At 33.4% G+C, this 19,601-nt stretch overlaps 1 protein-coding gene across 3 annotated transcripts in view; it reads left to right on the top strand.

Annotated features, from left to right (window-relative positions):
- The window catches only part of LOC128219003 (beta-arrestin-1-like), a 96,275-nt gene that overhangs the window by 50,198 nt on the left and 26,476 nt on the right, over positions 1-19,601 (top strand). For all 3 annotated transcript variants that reach the window (XM_052926805.1, XM_052926802.1, XM_052926801.1), the window contains 5 exons: positions 2,028-2,119; positions 6,990-7,231; positions 10,006-10,065; positions 12,544-12,611; positions 15,700-15,835. In XM_052926805.1, coding sequence (XP_052782765.1) covers positions 2,028-2,119; positions 6,990-7,231; positions 10,006-10,065; positions 12,544-12,611; positions 15,700-15,835 — 598 coding nt within the window. The remainder of the gene's footprint in view (positions 1-2,027; positions 2,120-6,989; positions 7,232-10,005; positions 10,066-12,543; positions 12,612-15,699; positions 15,836-19,601) is intronic.

Genomic DNA, 19,601 nt, shown 5'->3' with positions numbered 1-19,601 from the left:
TGGCTTAAGTCATCTCTTGGCTTAAGTCACCTTTGGCTTAAGTCACCTTTTGGCTTAAGTCATCTTTTGGCTTAAGCCACCTTTTGGCTTAAGTCACCTCTTGGCTTAAGTCACCTTTTGGCTAAAGTCACCTTTTGGCTTAAATCTTCTCTTGGCTTAAGTCACCTTTTGGCTACCTTTTGGCTTAAGTCACCTTTTGGCTTAAGTCACCTCTTGGCTTAAGTCACCTTTTGGCTAAAGTCACCTTTTGGCTTAAATCTTCTCTTGGCTTAAGTCACCTTTTGGCTTAAGTCACCTTTGGCTTAAGTCACCTTTTGGCTACCTTTTGGCTTAAGTCACCTTTTGGCTACCTTTTGGCTTAAGTCACCTTTTGGCTTAAGTCATCACCTTGCACCATTGTTTCAGAGTGTTAATTTCTTCTGTTTTTGTCAATTCAGTAGCTCCCATATCAGAAATGGCGTAACGAAATTGCGGAGCTGAATTATCAGTTCAGTAACTATAGTTCAGTAATTGAATATATGGATATTATCCATTAAAATTTATAAAGACTCTATTCACTCATACCACACACTAGTTATTGAACGTTGTCCATTACAACATGGTACAAAAGTCGCGTCACCCATTATTGCTGAAACCCTTGTGTATATTATATCAATAATTCGGCTTGTGGGTGCCATTACAACTATTATTTGTAGTTTCTGATGTATTATTCTTATATATCACTATTTTTAACTTGAATTGGTGCATTTAGTTTCAAAGGTTTTATATCTGGCAATTTGACCAAAGTTATTGGCATAATCAAATCACATTAAGACAATCTATGTATAACTTACATTTCAAAGGTACCATCCCCTAGTGTAACATATGTTTCAATCCTTGATGGCCATTTACCTAGCAATACACTTGTATATATTTAGCCAATGACAAGACATAGCATGTTTAGAATAACTAGGATTGTCTTCGTAGTCAATTGACAATTCTGTTTAATTAACTTCCTTTGTAGTGATATCTTTTGCATGTACATTAATTGAATGCTCACCGCTGATTTTGCAATTAATGTTAACGCGGTTGCCATGGTTTCTCAGCAAGAAGATGGATGCTTCAGAGTCACATTCTGTTGATTTTCAGGACTAGTTCCATTTAAGGTGTTGGTGTTTCGAATTGTTAATTTTAAGACTATAGGAGTTATTGTATAATAACGGAATAATGCTATTTATACAATAAAGCTGGGACAGCTTGGACGTTTCAGTTTAATGGTTACGACTGAAGTAGTCATATATTTTTAAATCGAAAAAAAATTAGTCGACTTTGTGCATCCTGTTGAAATTCATATCAGTGCAGAAATCAGGATATATTTTGCGTTGTATGTATTAAAAGAAAACAAAATAGATAAAAATACATAAGGATGGTCACATCAGGAAAAAAACCAGAGTAAGTTTTTGGTTGTATATTTAATGCATTTTATTTTATTGTTAATGAAAAAATGATATGGTTTGTTGACTTTGCAAATCTTTATTCATATAAACAACATTAATATATATAGTTTTGTTTTTTTGAGTTTAGAATCCTAAAACAATAAAAATTGAGACAAATTAAATGATGAAGGCATGCACAAGGAACCTGGGGTGCCGTTTTATCAAGAATTGACATAGCACATGGGAGATTATAAAATTAATATTTCTGAAGTATTTGCAAAATAATTGGCAAGCAGGTTTTGGACAATTTTCTCTCAGAGGCTCAGAGACTGCAAGACATGCTCAAATTAAGTCTCCATTATTTAGTCATAGCTTAAATTCACACCAATTTTCAAATATGAGAATAATTTTTACGGCTGCATACACACTGGCTAAATTAAACTCGTCCACGGCCATTTAACTAATTCTTGATAAAATAAAGTGACTTAAAAAATGAACGCCTGGCCAAACCAACCTTATCCTTAAGAGACAAAAAATAAACAACCAACTATTACATATAGATTTTATTTAAATTTAGCATATGCATATTTATCAAGTCTCTTCTATTTTCAGAGTATTCAAGAAGTCGAGCCCGAATGGCAAGGTGACAGTTTACCTCGGCAAGCGAGATTTTATCGACCACCTGACACATATTGACCCAATCGGTAAGACCTAAAGATTGTTAAAATCCTTACTTACCAATCATGCATTTTCATAACGTTTATAACAAATTTCATTTATATATCAGATTTGTATGTGTTAATATAATGGTTGATAATTTGGACCATTGAGAAACAGTGTTTTAAAAAAAAAAAAAAAATCAATGTTTAATTTCATATTGATTAATGTTTATTTTGCAGTACTTATAATCAGTTGAAGCATCAACATATTGTCTGTTTTTATGAAAATTGTAAAAAAGTGACATAATAGTTTGTCTCAAATAGTTAGCATGACTTTCTAAATGAGTCATATAAAAAGACCCTTAAAACTAAATTTGCCCTTGAAATACATGTATATTATAGTGTTATAGCGTGCATATACGGTAGTAAAATTTCCTATTTTGAAAATGATAACCATGTAAAAGACCACTTTCATGAGACTGACAAAATATATCTCCATTCATATTGCTGCATATCTGATTTTTTCGCAAACACATGATTGAGCATTTTAATGCTGAAAAACCCTGTCTCCTTGATATTTTAAATGTTTTGTTTTTTACCAAAATCTGTATGTTAATTAAACCAAAATCTGTATGTTAATTAAGCCAAAATCTGTATGTTAATTAAGCCCCAAGTTTGTTTGATGTCTCTTTAATGCTAAGTTACTCTCAAAAATAACCTCTTAATTTTAGCCTGGATGTTGATGACAATTTTTTTTAGTTTCAGTATAGCAAATTTACTTCATGGGTTAAGTTTAAAAAACAACAACACAAAACATTCTTCTATACCTACAAATATGGATTGGGAAATGCCAAACCATTCATTATATTTGTTGTGGTTTAATACATTTCCCCCTGTTCCCCCCTGAAATGCTAGTAATTGCTTCGAAAATTAGTTTCAGAAAAGTCTGGGGTCTCCATTATAGATTTTCCACACAAACGACTTAAGTTGATTCAATAGCTTATTAACAGGTCTTTTCAAAACACATCTGGCTCCAAATTGCAGCCCTTTAGATCATTAGCGATGGATTTTATTGCACTGGAAACAATTATTTATATGCACCATATAAAAACCACAACTAAGATTGAAAACAGGATTTTCCCAAGTTCATTAGATACAATAGCTAGTTTATCACCATCAACATCAGTGGCTAGACTAGGGAGGCATCCATACAATGCCTTTGACCAGTTATGACCAATTCAGGGAAGTGCCCTGTTTTGTGAGTAACACACCTGCCCTCTTCTGAAATGTGTTGTCCATTGGTGCATTGTTTGTCCCTATTGACCAACTGCTCTTTTCTTTAAATTGTTATCACCATTGATTCATCTAGTTCTGAACTGTATTGCCATTGAATTGTCATTGATTCATCTACATAGTTCTGAACTGTCTTGCCTTTGAATTGTCATTGATTCATCTACCAAGTTCTTAACTGTCTTGCCTTTGAATTGTCATTGATTCATCTACACTGTTCTGAACTGTCTTGTCATTGAATTGTCATTGTTTCATCTACACAGTTCTGAACTGTCTTGCCTTTGAATTGTCATTGATTCATCTACACAGTTCTTAACTGTCTTGCCTTTGAATTGTCATTGATTCATCTACACAGTTCTGAACTGTCTTGTCTTTGAATTGTCATTGATTCATCTACACAGTTCTGAACTGTCTTGCCTTTGAATTGTCATTGATTCATCTACATAGTTCTGAACTGTCTTGCCTTTAAATTGTCATTGACTCATCTACACAGTTCTGAACTGTCTTGTCATTGATTCATCTACACAGTTCTGAACTGTCTTGCCTTTGAATGGTCATTGATTTCCTTTGAATTGTCATTGATTCATCTACACAGTTCTGAACTGTCTTGTCATTGAATCATCTACAAAAATCTGAACTGTCAATGATACATCTACACAAATCTGAACTGTCTTGTCATTGAATTATCTACAAAATTCTGAACTGTCAATGATACATCTTCACAATTCTGAACTGTCTTTTCATTGAATTGTCATTGAATTTTCATTGATTCATCTACCCAGTTCTGAACTGTCTGGTCTTTGAATTGTCATATAATTGTCTACACAGTTCTGAACTGTCTGTCATTGAATTGTCATTGATTCATCTACCCAGTTCTGAGATGTGTCATCACCATGGATAAATTAACTTGTTTTACTATGTATTGCAACCATGGATACATCTACCCTGTTCTGAAATGTATTGTCACCATTGATACATCTTACCTGCTTAACTATATGTATTGTCACCATAGATATATCTCCCCTGTTCTGAAAAATATTGTCACTATGGATACATCTACCTTGTTCTGAAATATGTTGTCACCATGGATACATCAACACCTTTCTGAAATATGTTGTCACCATGGATACATCAACACCTTTCTGAAAAATGTTGTCACCATGAATACATCTACCCTTTTCTGAAATATGTTGTCACCATGGATACATCTACCCTGTTTTGAAAAATGTTGTCACCATGGATACATCTACCCTTTTCTGAAATATGTTGTCACCATGGATACATCTACCCTTTTCTGAAATATGTTGTCATGATTGATACATCTACCCTGTTTTTAAAAATGTTGTCACCATGGATACATCTACCCTTTTCTGAAATATCTTGTCACCATGGATACATCTACCCTGTTCTGAAATTTGTTGTCACCATGGATACATCTGCCATGTTCTATTTTGTATTGCCACCATGGATACATCTGCCCTGTTCTGAAAAATGTTGTTACCATGGATACATATACCCTGTGCTGAAATTTGTTGTCACCATTGATACATCTACCCTGTTCTGAAATTTGTTGTCACCATGGATACATCTGCCCCGTTCTATTTTGTATTGTCACCATGGATACATCTACCTTGTTCTGAAAAATGTTCTCACCATGGATACATCTACCCTGTTCTGAAATTTGTTGTCACCATGGATACATCTGCCATGTTCTATTTTGTATTGCCACCATGGATACATCTGCCCTGTTCTGAAAAATGTTGTTACCATGGATACATCTACCCTGTGCTGAAATTTGTTGTCACCATTGATACATCTACCCTGTTCTGAAATTTGTTGTCACCATGGATACATCTGCCCCGTTCTATTTTGTATTGTCACCATGGATACATCTACCTTGTTCTGAAAAATGTTCTCACCATGGATACATCTTCCCTGTTCTGAAATTTGTTGTCAACATGGATACATATACCCTGTTCTGAAATATATTGTCACCATGGATACATCTACCATGTTCTGAAATAAATTGTCACCATGGATACATCTACCTTGTTCTGCAATTTGTTGTCACCATGGATACATCTTCCCTGTTCTGAAACATTCTGTCACCATGGATACATCTACCCTGTTCTGAAATTTGTTTTCAACATGGATACATCTACCCTGTTCTGAAATTTGTTGTCACAATGGATACATCTGCCCTGTTCTGTTTTGTATTGTAACCATGATTTTATATCCCTGTTCTGTTTTGTATTGTCGCCAATGATACATTAAGAAACATCTGTCCATGTTCTATAATTTGTTATCAGCAATGATACACCTAGCCTGAAAAAATGTACTTCGTTTGTCAAATGTTACTGAACCACTAAAATACAACAAATAGCACATTCAAGTATAAAACAATTTGTTTCTGCAAATTACACCAAACTGACAATAATGTTCAGCTTTAATACTGATGGGCCTTGGGCTTCTGTCAGAGAGGACCAGTAATTATGACAAATCACTTGGAAATCTGTACTGGAACTAGGCTCGGGAGAGAGGAGCAGAACTTTTCAGATAATTTAAATGCTGCATGGCTGCTAAACAGATGATATTATGGCTGTCACATCATATGTTGTGATTCTCCTGTAACAGCATGCCAATGAGGATTATATTAATAATGTTATAATAATTTGTCATGCAAACATTGGGGAAAAGAATTCACAGTAAATTAGGTTAAGACTGGCGAACGTCATCATAGCATATTGCCCTCAGGAAATATCTTGTGATGCTGGCAAGCTATGTTGTGTGTTGTTGGATCTGCTCCTAGATATTAAATCCACAAAACACAATCAAGAATATATCCCATAATTTGTCTTTAAGGGGGCACAATATAGATTTGATTTGATTAAAAAAAAATTTTTTAAATACATTATTTTATTTAACTCATTGGCTTTATTGATAAAAAAAACACACACAAAAACATATGATTTGTGTACAGTTAACAAATTACAAGCCTTTTTCAATGTTTTTTTTTAACTAAAAGTACAAACTTTCTCAAGTTAAATAGCTCCAAATTATTGCCAAATTAAACACAATAATGCAGTAATTTTAAATTTGAAAATGATTTTGCATCAACATATTTTGTGGCCCTTTAATGAGTGTTTAATGGCCCTTTAATGGGTGTTTAATGGCCCTTTAATGGGTGTTTAATGGCCCTTTAATGGGTGTTTCCAGGTTTTTGTTGGGAGGATCCAGGGGTACTAAAGTTCAGGGATAATCCTTAAGTCAGGATCTAGAGCTTCTATCTTCAGACTATTGTAGAGTTGTCAAGATTATTTTAAGCTCAGACAATTGTATCAAAGCAGTATAGAAGTTACATTCAAAGGAATATATATATGAATTTCAAACGAAACTCAATCTGTTTGACCATGCATAAATCCCTCAAACTCAAATAGGTCCCCTGGTGAGGATTTACCATATTCAGATGTATTTTAGAACCCCTGTTGATTGGAAAATGTGGCTGTAATCAAAATCCTAGTAATGTCTTGGGCTACTTATAAGGCAAACATTAAATCAGGCTTGTCCATGTAATTTCTACTGCATTGTGTAAATCTTATAATACATTTTTTTAATTATTTTTCAGATGGGGTAGTCTTAGTGGACCCGGAGTACCTGAAGGAGCGGAAAGTCTACGCCCACGTGCTAGCAGCATTCCGATATGGCCGGGAGGATTTGGACGTTCTTGGGCTCACGTTCCGAAAGGATCTGTTTTTAGCATCGTTGCAGGTTTATCCTCCAGTCAAAGAGCAGCAGAAGCCACCCACGCGGCTGCAGGAACGATTGATTAAAAAGCTTGGGCCAAATGCTTATCCCTTTTTCTTTGAGGTGATCTTGTGATATTATAATATGTAAAACATTGAGAAATTAAGAGGGCAATATATATCAACTTATTCTTAAGTACATGTTTTCTGTTGTTATTCTCTTCAAGATTTGGAGAAAATAGTCGCGGAATTATCATAGCCTGGGGGATGTCATTGGTTGTAATGACAATGTGTCAAAATTTCAAATCTTTGGCTAATGAACATAAGAAACATTATTACAATAATATTTTGAATTTTATACTCATCATTATTATGACAATATGCATATGTGTAACAACTTCAACAGTCCCATAAATTTAGCTTAAGTTTTGTCAAATTATTTAAGGATTGATTCTTATTTTTGGTTCGTTTATGCAACATGAACACTCGGCCATGATTCTGCAAATTCATGTAGCATGCCTCTACGAAAATTGCAAAATTCGGGCCAAGCAGTCATACTGCATAAACATACAAAATATAGGAATCAATCCTTGCTTTTTCCCATTTTCATTAGGGTTTTTTTCCCACATTTTTGTTATAATTTGCACATTAATTATTCATGTTTTACATATCCATGACCCAGGTGAGTGAGTGTGAAACTCCGTTTACAAAGATCACAAAAGGTCGACCCATTCATGCAAAATTAACGTAAATTCTATTGTACAGAAAATGAATGCAAATGTATATATTTTCCCTTGATCAAAAGGGAGAAACTGTGGAGCATTGGCATCTGATTGTGGCCGGCTCTTGCTTATTTGAATTTTGTTTTGCATTCAAATTATTGCAATAACAGGGAATACTTGTCTTGTGCCAGTATCCGCATTGTTTGTGTCGTTGTGACACTTTCATATCCAATCGATAACTTCTCAACAAATTGTTGTAGAGATTTTAAACTTGGTATCAACATGGGTCAAGGTCAGTAGATTCCTCCTATCTATTTTGGGGTATGTAGGTCAAAGGTCACCGTCAAATAAACATTAACTAGAAAAATGATTGGCGCCCTGACATGAGCTAAATCTTATTTTTGGAATTATTATTAATAATAACCATCTAAGGCCTGTCAATCAAGTTCAACATCAAAGAAAAAATATCCGTCTTCAACAAAAACTTGGCGTGTTCTTTAAGTAACCCATGGAACTTACTCATGAGGAGGTAAAAGAAGGCTAAATACCCCACAAAGCATCCATAACGTTGACTGTTTGCATCATTTTCACCATACCCTGCCAATTGAATTTGTAGCTTTAAACAACACAGAAAACAACGTCATTGTGACAAACAATGATTGAAACTGCTGTAAAAGCTGTAGAAAATAGCTTGTCTCTTCAATGCAACCTTGCTTTTTTAAGGTGTAATTGATCAACAATGTCGAGTGGTAACACAATTGACTGTCAATCAAGAGATCGCTGGTTCGATCCCCCGCTGCAACACTACAAAAATAATAATTGTGTTCTGGAAGGGACGTTAAATGTCCCGTGTGACAGTGCAATACACTGGTACTAGTAAAAGAACCAGGGTAGCTGTACCCAAGGTAACATTCTGTCTAGGCACTATGCCCCAAAAACCTGAAATGACTTACAATCTTATTGAAGTACTCGCTGAATGCGCCTTGCCAAAATGCGAGTATAAATAAGCTTATACACCCCGACCATAAACAGGCATTGCCATTGTGCTCTGCTTAACTAATAGACAAGCATGTTTTGCTTGTTTTATATGGAAAAAAAACGTATATATTCAACATTTATTTCTCAAAGCTCAATGCTAAATCGTCCATAATATGATTTGACTTATAGATATTATTGTGTCTCTCACGCTTATATTAATTATTCATGAGTAGAAATGTTCATCTCGATATTCTGTTTTCCCATGGGACTGAATTGCATCCACAATTATCTGATTAAATTGTGTTAGAATTCTTTTACCCTCTATACTCTTGTGTCTGATGGCATTTGAAGTGCACTGCGTTTAAAAGTGAAAATTTATGATAGTCATTTAAATTTTATGTCAGTTTTATGCGTCATAATGAAAAAAGTTGTGAAAAAAATTCATTTCCAACAGACAATTCAACAATTGTCATGAAAGTGGTTGGAAATAGTTTATTTTATCAGTTTTATAAGCATTGTCTTAGCCTTGGTGTCGCTGTAGGTGTTGTTGTTGTTGAGGTCGTCATCACCATTGGCATGCAAATACTTTACTGTTGGCCATTACTCAATTTTTTATATTGATAAAATCCACTTTGATAGTACTGGGTACACATAATTATGTGTGACAAGTTCCGTAACTCTTGCTAAAAATTTGACAAGCTATGCCTGGTCCATAAAGGAATCAGCTTCAAGTGCTTTTGTAAAGAAAATTGTGATATAATTGCCCATGGGCACCCAACATTGGCAAAAATTGATCATGACCACCTAAAAATCGATTTCCATCAAATTTGATAATTTTACTTAAAAATCATAAAGTACATTGCATTACATAGTTTATTATGTCACAATATCAAAATATCTCCAAATTGGTGTTTTGAATTTACAAACAAATAATTCATTTTAGAATTTATTCTTCTGTCTTACTATATGTTAAGCGAATTTTAATACATTATTAAAGACATAGATACTTAGATGTTCGATTATTTATGATTATCAAAGATTGATTATGGTTGTCCTTTCAATTTCATTATTGATTATTAAATTTGTTGGATTATCTTACAATAAAAAAACACATCCACAATACAGAAGCTTGGTTTGTTATACACATATCATTAGATAATTTTGATTTTTTTTTATATATATTTCATGTTTATTTCAGCTGCCTCCAAATGCGCCCGCCTCAGTGACACTTCAGCCGGCACCTGGTGACACAGGAAAGGTATACATTGGAACAGGAGTCCACCCATTAGATCTTTTAACAACATTTCTAGGGCTTGGGCCCAAGACAGCTGTTTAAACTCCATATAAAAATAAAAGGAATTACATTCATTGTGCACTGAGCCTATAATAAACTTCTCAGGGGCAATAACCATATTTACTAAACTGTTATGTAACCAGCTACAAAGATGATCATTTATAGCCTTCAATTAACTATTCAGGGGCAATAACTCACTTTACTCAATCATGATGCAGTCAACTACCAAGAAGACTATTTATAGCCTTCAATTAACTATTCAGGGGCAATAACTCACTTTATTTAATCATAATGCAACCAGCTACCAAGAATATCATTTATGGCTGTCAACTTTCTTCTCAGGGACAATAAGTCAATTTATTTAATCATTATTCAACCAACTATCAAGATCATTTCAAGCCTTCAATTTACTACTCAGAGGCAATAACTCGCTTTACTACATAATACAATTTTAGCTTCAAATTAATACTAAGGGGCAATAACTCACCAACCATCAAGAAAATCATCTTATGCGATGGTAATGTGTACGTAGTATGTGCATCCGTGCGTTCGTGCATCCGTGCGTCTGTAAACAATTGCTTGTGAACACGATACAATCTTCAGTTTTGATTGTATCTCGATGAAACTTGTACAGTATCTAGATATCCATTAGAGCTCAGTTCCTTTCGAAAACCAGCCAGATCCGCCCATGCATGCCTAGATTATGGCCCTTGATAGTATAAAATAATGCTATTGTGTAAACAATTGGTTGTGAACACGATACAGTCTTCAGTTTTGATTGTATCTTGATGAAACTTGTACAGTATCTAGATATCCATTAGAGCTCGGTTCCTTTCGAAAACCGGCCAGATTTGCCCATGAATGCCTAGATTATGGGCCATGAAAGTTTTAAAGAAATGCTTTCTATTTTTAGCCAGGTCTGCATGAGCGAATTCTATTTTTAGCCAAGTTTACATGTACATGTAAATTCAAGTCTAGAGTTAAGGGAGACAATTTGCAAGTCTAGGATTTTGAGAGACAATTTGCTTTTTGCTTCTGCAGTTGATTTTGTGAATTACTCTGCCTTGTTCTTGTTGAAAGCCCAAAGGCCATTTTTTAGCTTTAAGTTCTGTAGTTTGCGCATTCATCTTAACAAAATTGGTTGTGAATGTTTAAGTTATGCACCTGGTGTCATTACTGGCCACACCCAGGATTCACAGGTTTGGTAAACATAAATCTGGAAAGGTTTGAAAATCTTTTTGTGTGTTCATGCATCCATCTCAGCACAATTGATTGTGAATGTTTGATCAATGTTGTCCTAGGATGCCCTTGACTTTGACCTTTTGACCAACTTTTTTTAACTTAAAACTACAGAAATTTTTACTATGAGTACAGTTTTGAAAGCATTTTTTTTTTGGTCAGATGACTTTTACTTGGCACATATTAAGATAGTCCATGCAACTAATCTGCTTACAATACTTTCTGGGCTCAGATGTTGAACGTGCTATGTTTTCAGGTAACCCAAACACAAAACATAAACTATATGTCTGTTGCTTTTTACCCATACATACATGCTCTGGATTGATATGACCACAAAGCCATGCCAGTAGAGCATAGGCCCTTTTGGGCCTCTTGTTTTATTATTCCTAGGGTTTTTTGATGTGCTATAAACAGGGGGTGGAACAAATTTCATGGCAATTGTTTGGAATCATGTTTACTCTTAAATTCTGTATCAGAAACATTTTAAACCTTAATTACTGTCAGATATGATGTATTTGATTGACTAAATTATAGGAAATTTTCAGATTTTTTTCAATTTTGACTACACCTTACTCATGATTTGTAAATAACTGTGTAATAACTCAGTTGAAATGTTCCTTTTTTTTAACAAAAGTGCATTATTTCTCCAATCATAAAGTTGTTAAGACTTTAAATGGCATTTAAATGGAGCAAAATTGAAGAAAATTGGCCCAAATTGATGTTTATATACTTACTTACATGCTCTTCTTTAGTATTTACTTTGTTTCCAAAGGGATGGTCTTAGGAAGCTCAAATTCTATATGGAAATAATTGAGTTTTAAGTTTCCTCAGAAATCATGTTGTCAAATTCAAAAAGGTACTAAACAATTGGCCCAATATGTATGGGATGTAGCCCAATCACTTTGGCTAAAATAAAAAAGATTGGTGTACACGCAATTATTAAAGCGTTTTGATGAGCTGAAAATTAAAAAAAGGAACATTGGTGCCAACTTGCAGTGCAATATGACAGCTCAGCATAAGGCAGGCATAATTCAATATAGTAATAGGACCTATGTCCACCTTGAAATTGTTGTTTTTTGTTCCTATGTATACCTGGTATATGAACTATAAAGCTGTATGGTGCTTGAACCATGCTTTCAACTTGTGAACTTCAGTTTCGAGTTTTAATACACATGGTATTATTTTTATTTTTTTATATTTCAGCCATGCGGAGTGGACTACGAGTTAAAAACATACGTGGCGGAGAACTTGGATGAAAAACCTCACAAAAGGTATGTGTATGACGATTTCTGGCTTTCGGAAACACCTTACATTATACATGACCATTATTGGTATTCGGAAACACCTATCAAAAGAAATGACCATTACTGGCATTAAGAAACACCTAACAAAAGAAATGATATTTGGAAACACCTAACAAAAAAGTCATGACCATTACTGGTATTTAGAAACACCTAACAAAAGACATGACCATTACTGGTATTCAGAAACACCTAACATTAGACATGACCATTACTGGTATTTGGAAACACCTATCAGAATAAATTACCATTACTGGTATTCGGAAACACCTAACAAAAGAAATGACCTTTAATGGTATTCTGAAACACCTAACAAAAGAAAAGACCATTTCTGGTATTCAGAAACACCTAACAAAAGACATGACCATTACTGGTATTCAGAAACACCTAACAAAAGACATGACCATTACTGGTATTCAGAAACACCTAACAAAAGACATGACCATTACTGGTATTCAGAAACACCTAACATTAGACATGACCATTACTGGTATTTGGAAACACCTATCAGAATAAATTACCATTACTGGTATTCGGAAACACCTAACAAAAGAAATGACCTTTAATGGTATTCCGAAACACCTAACAAAAGACATGACCATTACTGGTATTCAGAAACACCTAACATTAGACATGACCATTACTGGTATTTGGAAACACCTATCAGAATAAATTACCATTACTGGTATTAGGAAACACCTAACAAAAGAAATTACCTTTAATGGTATTCCGAAACACCTAACAAAAGAAATGACCATTACTGGTATTCGGAAACACCTTACAAAAGAAATTACCTTTACTGGTATTCTAAAATACCTAACAAAAGAAATGAACTTTACTGGTATTTGGAAACACCTTACAAAAGAAATGATCTTTACTGGTATTCGGAAACGCCTTACAAAGAAATGATCTTTACTGGTATTTCGAAACACCTAACAAAAGAAATGACCTTTAATGGTATTCGTAAACACTTCACAATAGACATGACCATTACTGGTATTTGGAAACACCTAACAAAAGATATGACCATTAATTACTGGTATAAGAATTTTTTTTAAATGATGGTATGACCTATAGGAAAGACTGGAACCAAAGATACGACCAATGTGAAAACTTTTACAGAAGGATTGACCAATTCTGAAATTTGTGATCTAGTTAAATGTATGACCAATTTGGAAAACTTTACAATAGGTTTTACTATAAGAAAAACAAAACAAGAGTTACAACTATAACAAAAGGTCAGAACAAAAGGAAAATTTTCACTTTTTAAGGTAAAAACATTAGCCAGTAAAACTTTTTGGAAAGCGGAAATTACTGGAACAATTTAAGATATATAGGCAATGTCTGCCTTTTAGCTTTTTAAAGTCTGTCTTGTGCAAATTCCATGTGAAGTTTGTGGCATTTATATTTTCGTTGAGTTGAAGTACCCTTGCATTATGTAAGATCTGGCTTATAATGTGATATGTTGGAGCCTATTTGTCTACAACAATTTCCAGTTAACTTCTTGACATTAATCTTCTCTTTGAGATATTAAGCCTGTCTGTGTTCTGTCTGTCATCCAATTTTTTAGCTTGTCTTTTTTTGTACCTGAAAGTTGAGCTATTTTTCATAGACTTGGTGATGTCTTCAATGACAATAGTGATGGAGTCGTCCTATACATTTTACCATCTTCCGAAACTCGGAAACCATTCAAAATATTCATATGAAATTTGGTATACATATTAATGATAACAATACACACATGGGTAGCAAGAACAATCACTCTGATCAAAATATTAGTAGAGTTATGCTTCCTATTTAACTGAAAAACTGGACCCAATTTCTTGGAACTTCTTTAGCTTAAAAGGCTGAAGTAGCTTATTTCAATTAGCCGAAATACATACTGCAATTGAACTTTGATAAATAAAAAATGGTTTATTGTGATTTTCATAAAAATAATTCTTATTTAAAGTATGAAAATTCTTAAAGAAGTAAATATTACACAAATTATTGAAAAACAAAAATAGTGAGCTAACTTTAATCCTGTTATAAGGGACTTAAGAATTTTTGAGAAATTCGGGCCAGATGAGCAAGATATTGGTGGCTTTTCATGCTTTGATACATGTGAAGTTTGACTTTCAAAGTTATCGAGATCTACTTCTTCACACTGTTTCTAACAGAAATGATATTCATTCCCTGAATCAAGACAAACACAGACAAAATTGACAGGTTTTAAGTTACTTATTTGCATAATGTATTTTGTTAGAAATAATAGCTGCTCCTAAGAGCCATCCCCTGAGTGATAGTTTGTTAAACCTGACAACAGAATCATCCGTAATATAACACAAATATTACTGTCTCCTATGGGAATTTATTTGCATAATTATATCTGTTCATATGTCTGTTAACTGGTTTTACAAAAGTAGACGTTCTTAATAATGATTGATATCTAGTGGTGATTGTTTAAGTGATATTAAAACTGACATTTTTTCTCCTTTTTTAGAAAGGAGAAGGTAAAATGTGGACGTGAAATTTGATAAGATTGTGAATGAAAATACTTCTATTGTAAAAATGTTTTTTTTAAGCCTATTAATCATAACTTTGTATTCTTCCTTTGTGAATTATAAAATCTTTGGTTTGATTTTCGATCATGGAAGGGTGGTTTATTGTCACCAAGCCTGACCAATTGGTTTCCACCATTTTTGTTGAGCTGGCTTGCTGTGAGCGAGGCAAAGTTATCACAATGACAGTTCAGAGTATGTGCGAGTGTGCATGTGTCTGTTGGTCCATCCTGAACAAAACAATCGTACAAAACCATTAAATATCTATTGTCATCAATGATTATAGATCTTTTAATTATTAGTTATTAAATTCAGGCATGAGAATCTTATGTGGATTCACAGATATCCGCAGATTTTCGGTCTGCTAGGGTTGTTTTTGAGATTGTTGTAAATTTGAGGATTTTTTCAGATACAATGATATCATGTCATTTGTACTTGTTACCAGGGGAAGCTCTGACCTCTAGAAATAAAAGGGATTTCATTGCAGTTTTAAAAATGAAAAGTTTAATCTTTTGCAGGAATTCCATCCGTCTAGCAATCAGGAAATTGACGTATGCACCTGAGGAACCTGCACCCCAGCCATGTGCAGAAACGTCGAAAGATTTCATGATGAGCCCTGGCAATATCAAGCTGGAAGCCACTCTGGATAAGGAGGTACACAGGATTTTGTTCTTGAAGGAGAATTTTAGCGTACATATTTCCCAGAGTGTTTTGGGTTTGAAACAAACAAATTACCTGTTGTTAAAAGGAGCATTTGTAATTTGTCTGGTTTTCAATTTTTATTTTTTTATAATTCTGCCTTCAGTTCTCTTTGAGGGTCAACATGTACCCTGAAAAAGAAATGTGTGGTAAAGCCTGTATTTTTGATTGAAATTATTCCGTTAAATGCATGTTATACATAAATGGTAAAATCTTTGTGATTTTACTGCCATCTTGTCCATCGTTGCCATCTTAATTATCTTGTTAACACCAAAGGTGGTGAGAGGCCATTAAGTGAATTCCTTGTATAAGAAAGTCTCGGCTTCCAATTAATATGCAAAAGCATTTTCTATTTACCACCAAGCAAGGATCTGAAGTCCACTGCTGAACTGATTTATTCTCAGCCCAGGTTCGAATTTCAGTATCCAGACAGTGAAATATTATAAAGCCAAAGAAAATGAGACAGGCTATTCAGTTATGATACTATTTGCTAAAATGTCTGCAAATCATAAATGAAATATGGAGTCTAGAGACATTGATTCTGCGATGCGATACATCATTCTGTCTATATTGTAATGCGAGTTCTCACCTTTTCTCAGCTCCAAGCAAATGAAAAAAGGATGATTTTTCACAGATAACTGTGAAACATGTCACTGGGATTTGCAAGTTGGTCTTTGTAGGTAATTATCAGTCACGATTTCTAAATAAAGAGATGAACATCACACATTTTGTTCAAATCTATTTTTATTCAGATTTTGTTTAAAGGCTCATTATACCATATTAGTTGCAGTTTTGATAAAACCAAATGTAGAATATTTCTGAATGATTTGAAAACGTAAAAGTGGGATAAGTTATAACATGAAATTTATTTTATTAAAGTAACACTCTTATTCAAAATCAATACATACACATGTATAATAAACATAAATTTTGAGTGATAAACCTTTAACTACTTACTAAATAATGCATTTATGGAAAATGTTAACAACTGATAACAAGATTGTAACCGTGTTTTTAATAGAAGAAAAAGGCAAAAATATGAAATTATTGGTAGAAGTAAAAAAGAAAAAAAGAAGATTTCGAACGTGTAGTACAAAATTAATGTAAAATGATTCTTATAATCACTCCCAGATAACATACAATGTCATGATATAAAACAGTTATACAAAATTGGATTATGATGTTATTGTGTTTATTACCATGATTTGGCTTACAGGATTTTCTCCTAATACTCCATTGGTGTGATTCTAAAGATTTGTGTTCATTAGATCGTTAATGTGATTAGGCAAATTTGTATGATGTTTCCTGAATATGGACACTTTCTAAGGATAATTGATTTATAAGCCATCTTTGTGTAGGAATTTTGTACCTTTATTAGGAGAGCTCCTGAGACTTACCTCGGAAAATTTCCTCGTAAAAGAATCTCGGAAAATTTCAGGACGCCATTGATTTTGTATCATTATCTCGAGGTTAACTGAAGGTTATCACAATAATGAATGTTATGATTTATATATTTCCTACTTTAGGCGAGAGTTATTTTATTTTTCATAACTCAATTTAGCTCACCCTATTTATTACATATTCGAACTTGAACAAAAGTCTTTCCAACGTGCTCAAATACGCTGCATTTGATTCAGCCATTTTTTGTTTGTTATTTCAATAAATTATTTATGTTTTAAGAACAGGAGCTTGATTTAATGATATAAAATCACAGAATTATGATTGTTTTCCCACCGATGTTAAAATAAAACAAACAAAAAAACATTTGATTTAAACTTGAAGGTCTCCTTAACTCAGACACAAATATGTTGATATTTGTATAATATTTCATTTTGAAGAACTTTCTTCATATAGGCATTAAGTTATTAAAAAACAAATTAATAAAACTGCTATATAATCATAGTTATTATTTTTTATTGTCTCTCTTTATTATATCATAATCCCATTTTCCAGCCTGAAATTGACTTTGAAAAAAAATCGTTAGAAGCCTCATACCATATAATACACAGACATTCTTGGGAATTCTAGGGCAAAAAAGGGCATTCTATACCCGGTCATTTACGTTTGATTGATGCAAAAAAACAAATTTAATTTCAATGCATTATCATGTTTAAATTATTTCATATTAAATGATCATAACAAAAAATGCATAATTAATATAATGGTTTTGGTACAGATAAAACAAATTAAGTGATATTTTGGCACTATTTTAATTGGTCATTAATTGTGGCCATGAAGTTTTGATTTAAAAAAACAAAACATTTATAAATGATAATATCTTTTATCTGTACCTAAATTATTTGATTATGTTTGTTTTTATCTTTAAAGTCAATTGAGTAATAACAATTAACCTATATTAACCTTTAACTGTTCCTGATAGTAATGGTACGGCTGCACCCACTGCCAGATATAATAATGAGTGGGTAGCGCAATGCATTATACTTTTAATAATATGGGAAATGGGTGTTTTGCTCATTATACCCATAGGCTGCACCCACTGCCAGATATAATCATGAATAGGTAGGAGGAGTTGCATTATACTTTTAATATTAATGGTAATGGGTGTTTCACACCAAATAGTCAATTAAAGGCTGCATTCACTGCTGGAGTTAATCATGAGTGGTAAGCCTGAGTTGCATTATAATCAGGTTATTGGGTATTTTGCACCATATCGCCATTGAAGGCTGCTTGGATACAAGTTTTCTTTGAACTCTTTTCAGTTGAAGTTTATCTACCAACTGAAAATCTTTCAGAATATGGACTAAAGTTGCTTTGGTCACAGTCTATATTCTGTCAAGCTGTCAGTCATTTAGTTTTCCTGTTTTTTCGGGTTTTTTTTTTTTTTTTTTCAGGATAGCTAAATAAGTTTTTGTACTAAGGGTTGAAGATACCCTACTGATATGTTAAATAATAAACGAAAGAAAACAAAGAATAAACTCTCCAATGATCGTACAAAATTCGCTCAAAAAGCAAGTTTCTTTTCTCTTGCAATGATATGTAATAATAGAAGTATTCATTCCGTGATCTGTCTGTTGATTATTGAAGTTGTTGTTATAGAGTGAAAACAGAACTTTATCCTCTACTAAGCCTTGTAACCTTTTAAAAAAAGGATTGTAGCTCGACAGTAATCGCAGGAATTTCTTTCAATGACGTAAATCTAGCATAGCAGTTTGGAGAACATTTAAAAGTGATTGATGAAAGCCAGAATGTTCTATTTCCTTTTTATCCTTCAAAGCTGCTCTCTCACTGATTAACCATTTTGACAACTTTTTTGTCTTTTTTTTGTTTTGGAATGGGCCAAATTTTGGTTAACTGTCTAAAAACGGTGATTTTAGACTGCTGACAAAAGAGCAGATCGCAGTTTTTCATATTTACGTTGGAAAACTGATACAAGGCTAAAAGCGTTTCTTATGCTTGAAGAGAAATAAAATTTTCGGCAGTTTTCCAAACAATTGTGATCTGTTCTATTGTGAATATTATAGGGTTATTTATTAAGTACTGTGTTGTGATCCGAGAGGTTGTAATCCACTGACGAGTGGATTTTTGCAGATTAGGATTTCAAAAATCAAAATCTGCAAAAACCACAAGAGTCGAATAAGACATTCCGGATCAAAACGCAATAGTAATAACCCTTTTGTTATATACATTACTGGTAAGATCACTTAAAAGCCACATGTTTTCATAATAAATATCATTTTAACGACACACTGTTTTGTTTTAT

This window comes from Mya arenaria, chromosome 15 (genome assembly GCF_026914265.1).
Source record: "Mya arenaria isolate MELC-2E11 chromosome 15, ASM2691426v1".
Taxonomy (NCBI): domain Eukaryota; kingdom Metazoa; phylum Mollusca; class Bivalvia; order Myida; family Myidae; genus Mya; species Mya arenaria.
This window is presented reverse-complemented; position numbering and strand designations above follow the sequence as displayed.